We start from the raw sequence: 9,652 nt of genomic DNA, 5'->3' as shown, positions 1-9,652 counted from the left end.
TATATGGAATGCCTTATATTCAGGGAATACCCATCGATCATCCCAGATTGGGAGAGAGTACTGTACAGCAATATATAACAACTCTGACTAAGAACTTGGAAGAACTAAGGGAAAAGGGGCTGTTAGCTCAAAGTACCCCCTTAGAATTTACAATACACAAGATAAAGCCAGGAGATAAAGCGTTAATAAAAACCTGGAAAGAAACTTCGTTAACCCCATGTGGGGAGGGACCTTTTCTCGTTCTCTTAACTACAGAAACAGTGTGCGCACGGCAGAGAAGGGCTGGACTCACGCCTCCCGTGTAAAAGGCCCCATCGACACTAAGGACTGGAAGGTTACATCGTCTCCAGGAGAACTGAAAATACGAATTCAACGATAACGTTCATGCAAGGGACTAAATCGCCCCCTTTAAGGATAAGTGTGGATGTTACCTTGTTGCATGACTTGTATGTGTTATTATTGTAAGGAGAAGTGGTGATACCACTGCAGGGGGGGGTGTCTGCAAAAGGGAAAAATTTGCAATGAGTAATTGAAGGTAGGACGATTATATATATATATAGGGAGGGAGGTAACCGCTCAGGGAACTCAGGCTCCTGACAGAGAGGGTGAGAGCTCTTCATTCACAGGACCAAGGAACAGGGAGCAGAAAATATAGAGGACTACCAACAAAACTGGGTGCCCTGTAGTGTTCGACTTGTGAGAATACAAATTGGGAAATTTTGGGCAGGGGTGCGCAGGATATGACTGCTCGTATGGAGCCCCTGAAGACTATCCTTGCTGCCGAGAAGATGGTTTACCCCGCTGCCGGATGCAACCCGGTAGGCGGAGGAGGCAGAGGGATGAGAGAACGGTGGGGTATAGTGATGCTCTTAACCATACTGAGCTATCCTGGCAGTGGAACTGCAAACCCATGCTCAAAGTGCTACCAATACGTTAAATACGGTCGAACCACGGAATGGGCATTATCATTCCATACCCACATAAACACGGCCTGTTATGATAGGAACGCATTATAATTGCTAGGCATGACCTCTGGGTGGCAGCTAACAAAGGAAAAAGTGGATTTATAAATGGCCGTGCTTGTCCACTGGGAGAGGAAAACATCTGTTTCACTAAATCAGGGATGTGGGGATATTCTGATGGCGGGGGGGGTCCAAGATCAATACAAGGAAGAGCTAGTGAGAAATGTTACCAAGCAACTGCAGGTCAAGCAAAAAATGCAGGAAAACAAAATACAGAAGAACAAAATGCAGGAAAACAAAATACAGAAGAACAAAATGCAGGAAAACAAACAGTCACCCCTCTATGATGAGGTGAGAAAAATCCTAGGGGAATCTGGACCTACCAAGGGGGTTAACCTGTTCATTAACCTTATGCAAGAAATTGCCACTGAATTAAATATATCCTCATGTTGGATATGCGGGGGGTCTCAGATGACAGAACAATGGCCCTGGAGAGGGGAGGGACTAGAACCATGGCAATTACTAAATTGGAATCATACTCACAGGTCAACTGAAATGAGACCAGAGGGATGGATACTTAGTCATGAAGTTATTGGACAAATCTGTATATCAAGGGAAGGAAGGCAATTTAAACGACATTTGGGAGTTACCCCCTGCAAAATGGTATTAACCACAAACTCCACGGAGGGAGCGGGACATTGGTGGCCCGGCCCTCCCCAGGGATACTGGACAAATAATTGTACATCTCTTACTAAGCACTCCCTATGTTGGAAGAATGAGAGCAATGAAAATCCCTTCAGGGAAATAGAAGCCTTAAAGGAATTTTGGGAAGAGCCGGGAAGGAATGTCTCAGATTGGAGATCTCCTGACGGACTATTTTGGATCTGTGGAAGACGGGCATTTAATAAATTGCCAAAAGACTGGAAAGGCACTTGTACTATTGGGATAATACAACCAGCCTTTTTCCTATTACCTAGACAACGGGGGAAAACTCTGGGAGTGCCACTATACGAAACTCTGGCTAGACAAAAACGAGAATTAAAAATAGGAGGGACTCAAACCTGGAAGGATGATGAATGGCCTCCACAGAGAATAATAGAATACTACGACCCAGCTCTGTGGGCCCAAGATGGTAGTTGGGGATATAGAACTCCCATCTATATGCTGAATCGAATTATTAGGTTACAAGCCGTGGTAGAAGTAGTAACAAACCAAACAGCAGAGGCCTTAAAATTAATAGCCCGACAACTCTCACAAACCAGGGCAGCAGTATATCAAAATCGGTTAGCTCTAGATTACTTACTGGCGGAGGAAGGAGGGGTCTGTGGAAGGTTTAACACCTCCGAATGCTGTCTCACAATAGACGAGAGCAGACAAGCCATAACAAATATTGCAGAAGAGATAAAAAGAATTGCCCATGTTCCGGTCCAGAGGTGGAATTCAATTCTAAACGAGGATTGGTGGAATCAATTATTTGGGGGCGCGTGGTGGAAACGACTGGGTTTCATGATACTGTGTGGGATGATTGGACTAATATTTATACCTTGTATAATTCCATGCCTCATTCGGATAATACCTTCCGTGATACAAGGAATGCAGATTTCTGCAATGCCAATAGATCCAGAAGAAGCAAAGTCTGGAAGGACCCACAAATTGATGATAGTAAAAACTGAAGCGGCTCCATTTTTGCAAGCTGCTAGGAAAGCAGTATTGAATTTAGAATACCGGACACGAATCACTGATGGGGATCAAAAAGGAAATGGGGGATTGTGAAACATGTAAAGGTGATTCGTGTCAAAGATAAAAAGTCAAAGCTGCTGACACAATACCTTCGGACTGGCATTAATTCCAATTGGTATACAAAGTTACTTGAAGGAGTAAAATGTCCTTGTGAGACATGGAAGGATAGAACTTTATCTGCATTTCAAACACCAGTCTTGTGTAACAAAAAGCGTATTCCTCACACCAAGGGGTGAAACTAACACAGACCTTGGAAGATGAGCCTGGAATGCACCGAGAGATGGGGCCAGTGGCCCTTTTCGGGGTACTTAGCTTGGGGAAGCTGATCCCTGGAAAAGGACCACATGGCGCCAAAGGTGCTCCTCCCTTACTGATTTATCTGTTGGGCCAGCTGTGTTAAGCTTATCGCTACCCCTCCTAACAAAATACCAGCGAGGGGCTCTTCCCCTTCAAGGTTTGAAGATTTACATGAAAATCAACCCTTAAGTGTAATCCTCTCTATAAATCAGAGTTTGGAATGTGATGAATATGTATGAACTATACTTTTAAATAGGTATTCTTTCTTTCTTTGCGGTGTGTCGGTGGAGAGAGACTCCCCGGCACACCCAGCACTGCTTGCTTATTGCTTTTCACCTTTTGATTATAATAAAATATTCTAAAAACTCAGATTGGACTCTGAGCGTTTATGACACCCCCTTTCCCTCCCCCCTGTCCTATAAGAATGGCTCTGACCCTTCTCTTCCACCCCACTGCTGTAGGGGGAGACTGAGCTGCTCTGTGCTCAGCATCATGCTGGAGGCTTCAGGGGTGCTGTAGTTGCAGGAGAGAATCTCTTGGGGCAGCGAGAGAGAGCTCATGCTGTGAGAGGTGATGATCTCATCGAGGTCACAGATCCCCGAGGTCTTGGAGCACGGGGATGCTGCTGGGGAGGCCGTGGTTGATCCCCTGGGGCTCAGGATCAGATCCGCTCAGCTCAGGGGAGCAGTTGAAGAGCCTCATGGCCTCCTCCAGCAGCACCTCTTCGGGCAGATCTCTGTCTAGGCTCTCCAGGCTGTTCTGTGCCACTTGATGAGTGGGGTCAGCAAAGGTGCCTGCTGGGATGTTGCTGTGGTGGGGGACGGTGTCACCCATGGGGATACCACTGCTGCCACCTGGGGCTGCCTCTGAGATTTCCAGCTGCTGCATCTGCCCCTCCTGCTGCTGGAAGCTGGGGACTGAGGGCACCACTGGGGCCACAGCTATGCCCTGCTCCTTTTAGGGCATGAATTGCTCCGGGGGGGCTGCGGGGTCGCCCAGCTCTGCGGAGCTGCTCAGCCATTGCTGGGCATCCAAGGTTCTTCTTGTAGCTCTGCTGTGAACCTGCCCTCAGCTCCCTTCTCCTGGGAGGTCACCCTGGTGCATCTTTGCCTTCCGTCACTCTGGGGTGTGCTCTCCTAACTAGAAAAATTAAGAAACCCACCAAGAGCAAAGCAGAGCATCACACTCCATGTAATACCTGCGTGACTGATGGGCATAACCGGCTCTTCTCGTAGTGGTTGGGCTTCATGAAGGGCCTGCTCTTGTTCTGCCCCCGGGCTCGTTTGCGCTCCATGGGCTCCTTCTCCCCATCCTCGGTCACCCGTTGCGTTTCTCTGTCCTGGCCCTGTGCATCCAACCTCCCCCTCTTGGCAGGGAGCTCGCTCTGCTCGCTGACAGCCTCCTTCTCCTTCTCCTCCTCCTCCTCCTCACCACCCCCTCGGCTGCCGGGCTCCCCCCCCGTTGGCTCTCAAGGAGGCGTGGAACTGTTCCTTGGAAGCAACGAACCTGCAGAAGAACCAGGAGGCTGTGAAGAGCTGCACTGCCAGCACCACAGAGCCCTGGAGTGCCCCCATCCTCATCCCCTCCTTGACCTCATTCGCATTCCCAACTCTATCCCTGACCCCAACCCCAACCCCAGTTCAATCCCTATCCCCATCCTTGATCCTATCCCCCCATGAGCTCATCCTCGTCCCCCATCCTCATCCTCATTCCCACCCCCTCCTCGACCTCACGTCCATGCCCAATTCCATCCCTGTCCCCCTCCCTGAGCCCATCCCCACTCCCAACCCCAAGCAAAGCCACTTCCCAATCTCCGATCCCATCCCCACCCCCATCCAGCCGCATCCCGGGACGCGGCCGCGCCGTCCCCGGTGCCCCCCTGTAGGCCGCAGCCCCTGAGCGAGGAGCACCAGCATCTCCCGCTCGCTGCCCCCAACGCAGCCCAGGCCCAGGGACGGCCCCGTGGGGCGGCCGATGTCGCAGGGATCGGGGGGAGCACACGTGAGCCGCCGGGCCCCGCACTCACCGCTCCCGGACCGGCGCCACTGCCGCCATTGCTGCCGCACGCGGCGATGACGTCACTCACGCGACGGGACGGGGCGGGGCCGGGCCGGGCCGGGCCGGGGCGGCTGGAAAAGGGCGGGCGGAGAGCGGGCCCCTCAGAGCGGCGGGAGGAGCGGGCCGAGGCGCTGTGGCTGTGCTGCAGCGCGGCTGTGTTGGGCTGCTCGCTTTGCCAGCCGGGAGCGCTTGTGCTGCTGCTGAGGACTCCGAAAGGCCGTGGGCTCCCTCAGCTCCGCCCTCTGTGCGGAGCGGGGCCGGAGCTGCCCGGGCTTCTCTTGGGAGCTGCCCCGTGGCCTCGTCGTGCCCTATGGGCTTTCTGGCTGTGGCTTCCCCACAGCTGTGGGCTGTTCGGATGGAGGCCCCACCGTGGCACCGTGGACCTGCGCTGCTTCCCCGACTTGCCACTCTGGAGCTCAGGACGGGGACCGTCCCTGCTGCTGCTCCTGCGACTGCCCGGAGTGCCATCCGGGCCTCGTCTTTGCTCTGGGCCTGAAAGGGAAACTGCTGCGCTGAGCTCTCCGAGTGCGTGCCCGTGACCTTTCCGTCCTGTGTAGCTGCTGGATTTCCTATGCGTTTGCAGCACTTGTTACGGTCTCCTTCTGGCTCTGGGTCCGTTTGTGGCGTCCCCATCCCCGACTCTCTGCTCGGCGTCTTTTTTTCTTTAGGAACTCTTCTTTTCCTTCTTTTCTTGAGCAGAGCGTCTCTTTGTGGCCCATAGAGGCACTGCTGCTGCCTGTGCTTCTGTTTTGGAGTGAGGATGCTCAGGGCAGGGCAGCACCCCGGGCTTTTGGGTGCCTGAGCCATCCTCGCTGCCCGTAATCGGGATCTGTGCTCTGGTGATGGCCACTGGTTCTGCTGGGGTCCGGGATGTTGCTGGGACCCGTCAAAGGGTCTTTGACACCCCCTCCCCCGGAGAGCTCCCACTGCGGGTAGGGGCACGTCTAACCTGGTGGGAGAGCCTCGGCTGCGCCGGTTGCCATCGGTGTCACCGTGAGCGGGGCTGCCAGCGGGGGCTGCTGCATCGCAGGGGGCTGGCAGGGTTTGGCTGAGCCTGGAAGAGATGAGGGAAACGGCGTCGATCCCCTCCCCAACCGCCAGGAGGAGCCCGGAGGGGGACGGAGAAGGGACGGCAGCGCCGGCGTGGGGCGAGCGGGGCTGCTGCTCACCTGCGCTGTTGAGGAGCTCAGGATAGATGAGCATCGGAGGTGCCAGGGAGAAGTAAGAAGCAGAGAAGTAAGCAGCAGAGAGCTGCGTCTGCTGCTCTTGAGCAGCGGCTCCAACTGCCAACGGTTGGGGTCTCCTGCCGGTGGTCGTTACTGGGGGTCCTCGTGCTCTGTCCCCGCCCACCACGTCCTCCTCACCTCCAATGAGCTTACAGGGTTAACCGCGAGGTGCAGCCACCTCACCGTGGCCGTTAGGAGATGGGAAGGGGTCAGAGCTCCCATCACTGCAGCCCAGGGGGGATTTCTGTGGCTGTGGAGAGAGCAATGTGTGCTGGGGCCATCCGTGCGCCCACCATAGGGACGTGTGAGCTTGGGGCTGCACGTGGAGCCCCGTTCGGGGTTCCCGTTGTGTTTGGGGCTGGTGGAGATGCTCTCTGCTGAGGCTCCGGCTCCGGATGCCTGACTCTCATGGCTGACTTTCATGATGCACTGCAGGGAGTTTTCGTTTTCGTGCAGTGTCACGCTGCCCTGGAGAGCTGCCCGGGGGCTGCACCGTGGGCCACCCATCTCCCCCCTGTGTCCCTGCCCTTGAACCCACCGCCCTTAACCACATCTGCTCCCCACGTGCTACCGGATCCGTCTCAAGCCAGGCCTGGCTAAAAAGGGTGCAGCTGTGGCTTTTACGGGTAATTTTTGAACATCCCCTTCTGCATCCTTCTGTGCAGCCATGCTGTACCCACGCTGTATGGGAGCTGTTGAATCACGGCCTGAACCACTGATTGATCACCTGAGCTGAGCACCGAGGCAGCCACAGGGGCACAGCTAAAGGCGATATACCTGTGTGATTGGAATGGCTGGAGCCTGGCTGCCCACAAGAGAAAGCACCTGCTAAAAGCCAGGTGTCCTGTGTGCTGCATGTCCCTTCCATCCTGCTCTGCTCCACGCTCATCCTGCCTGGCCACAAGCAAACAGGCACAGCGGAGCTGCACAACGCTCCCATGCTCCACCCGCTTTGTGCAGGGACACTCCAACCTTTCCCCCAGGCTGGACGTATTTGGGAGCTGCATTTTCTCCTTGTTCTTTGAGTTTGGAACGGCACTGCTCAGATCAGACGGGCATCCCAAAACACCTACCACACAGAGGCATGGGGCTTGCTATTTTAGCACATTCTGCTCTGTAGTCCCAGTCAGCGACTCTCGTGTACCACTGCTCCCTGGAGCGGCCGTGCAGCTGCAGAAAGAAGTCACAGTGAGACCTCACCAGGCAGCCCAGAGGAGGCAGAATGGCACAGGAGCACTGCAGGAATGTGCTTCCACGAGGCAACGGCACCAGGCTGGGGTAAAGGATCCTCATGGCTGCACAGCTGCTAACAAACCAGGCTGCAGAGGTGGTCTGCAATGCTAAGAAAGGGCTGGATGCTTTTCGGAGTCACCTTTGGGCTACTTGCAAGGCAGAGCAGGAAGCGACTGTAGGCAGTGAAAGGGAATATTCACTGTGGGCAGGAACTACTCAGCCCCATGCAAACCAATAGCCAGCCCTGAAATAATGAAGCTCGTCTGAATGAAGCCTCTGTTTTTGAAAAAGCACTGCAGTGGCCATCTCCTTTGGTAATGGATACAAAGCCTCAGGAGCACCGAGGACAACGTTCTAAATAGAAAGGCACGGAAACTTGTCTCTCTCATCAGGAGAAAGCACTAGAAGACACTAGAAATACAGATGGCCAAAGCTTTGAAAGAGCTACTTAGCAGGGGGTAAGGTCATCCCACAGCCCACTCTGGGCCCACACGCAAGCAGAGCTCCCCCAGACAGCAGCCAACAACTTCAAGCCACAGCAAGTATCCCAGTACCGTGAGCGTGGCTGCTCCCCACTCCCGGATCCTGGGGATTATTTGATGAGCCACGTTCCTCTTTTCTTGCACCCCTGTCCGTATCTTCACGGTCAGCGGGACGTCCAGCACCTGCAGAGAGGGCAGAGTGAGGCCAGGCTGGGGCAGGACTCAGCTCCACCTGCTCACGTCCTGCTGCCAGCCCATGCTCGCACTCACCGAGTTCATCCCTCGGACAGTCTGCTCAAACTTGTTAGATCGAGTCATGAGAGCACAGCCTCCGCCCTGGGGAAAGAAAGACAGAAAGACAGAAAGACAGAAAGAAAGAAAGGGGACACAATCAAGACTTTCTGCCTCCTCGCACAGTAAAGAGCAGCCCTCTGCTCAAAGGAACACAGCTCAAACTCCAAGACTTTCCAGGCTTGGTGTGGTTTTCTCTTCATCCGTTCCCTTTCTCCTTTTTCCCCTCCCCGCTTCTGCCTGCTGCTCAAGCCTAGCGTCCATAAATGACCTGCTAACTCTCCATCAAACTGACAGCAGCAGATCAGCTAGCAGGAGACGATGCCAACAACAAGCATCTCCACACAGAAACGAGACATGCTGCAGAACATCTTCTCACCTTCTCGGAGACCAGGTCGATTGGACACCCAGCGTTGATGTCTGCAAAGTCCACGTCAATCGTTTGGTTCAGGAGCTCTGCACATTTGGTCATCGTGTCTGGAAACGCTCCCTCCAGCTACCAAAGGGCGACAGTTTGTGTGAGTTCAAGAAGCAGCTTTTCTCCTCAGAAGTGAGTTATCCTTTGTCTGCTTGTCACCACGGCGGCACTCACCTGCAGCCCAAAAATATCCTCAGTGTGGTGCCGTTGGAGGAGAGCCCACTCAGAGGACTGGCCCTGAAGGAGGTTTGTGCACACAGCCATCCCCCCACAGGTGACATCTGCCCCAAAGCGTTTGCAGGTCCTTCTGAAAGGGAGCTTACCACACTGAAAGACAGCAGAGAGATCCTCTGTCACGAGCTGAGCTCTCTTCCAAACGTGCTCATATTAGGCACGTTCTGACAGAAGGACAGAATTATCCAGCTACCGTGGTCAGTGGGGCCAAGTAGAGCTTGCCTTGGATTTCCAACTGGAAAACAACCAGGGATGGAGGAGCACGTTAGCAGAGCTGAACCGGCACTGGTTAAACACGACGAGATTCCACTTAGCCACGTGATCACCTGTCTGGAGCAAACTCAGTGGGAAACCCAGGAAATCACAGTTTTTTGTTTAAGAACCTCAGCAGTTCCCTGACACTACATCAGCTGGGTAAGAGAACCACAAACTTTAACGGCTCCATTTGTTTCCACTGCTCTGCGTGGGGAAAACTCAAAGCAGTTCAAAATGCAGCGGGATGTAAGACTGGCCAAAGGACACGAGGTGAGGAGGAGGAGGAGGAGGCAGTGCTCAGCCTCCCCTCAGGAGAGCACTGCAGATCAACCAGCCCCAGCCTCCTCTCTCCTTGCAAATCATTCCCTCACGTGCAAAGGGCTGAAGCTTCTCTTAGCTCTCACCCCTTCAACCACACCACTGGGGCCCAACAGCTCACCCACCTGCATCCTTCCC

At 54.0% G+C, this 9,652-nt stretch overlaps 1 protein-coding gene across 1 annotated transcript; it reads right to left on the bottom strand.

Annotated features, from left to right (window-relative positions):
• Positions 1–6,001: 6,001 nt before the first annotated feature.
• LOC136055335 (tRNA-dihydrouridine(47) synthase [NAD(P)(+)]-like) lies at positions 6,002–8,849 on the bottom strand. The gene is made up of 5 exons (XM_065747060.1): positions 8,669–8,849; positions 8,269–8,334; positions 8,071–8,181; positions 7,357–7,453; positions 6,002–6,111 (listed from the first exon to the last, which is right to left on the bottom strand). The coding sequence occupies exons 1-5, from the start codon at positions 8,759–8,761 to the stop codon at positions 6,002–6,004; spliced, it is 477 nt and encodes a 158-aa protein (XP_065603132.1). The 5' UTR covers positions 8,762–8,849.
• Positions 8,850–9,652: the final 803 nt, after the last annotated feature.

The sequence above is a fragment of the Cyrtonyx montezumae genome, unplaced genomic scaffold (assembly GCF_038088225.1).
Source record: "Cyrtonyx montezumae isolate F1298 unplaced genomic scaffold, pur_monq_1.0 scaffold_40, whole genome shotgun sequence".
NCBI lineage: Eukaryota > Metazoa > Chordata > Aves > Galliformes > Odontophoridae > Cyrtonyx > Cyrtonyx montezumae.
The sequence above is the reverse complement of the archived record's forward strand: the minus strand, read 5'-3'. Positions and strand labels throughout refer to the sequence as shown.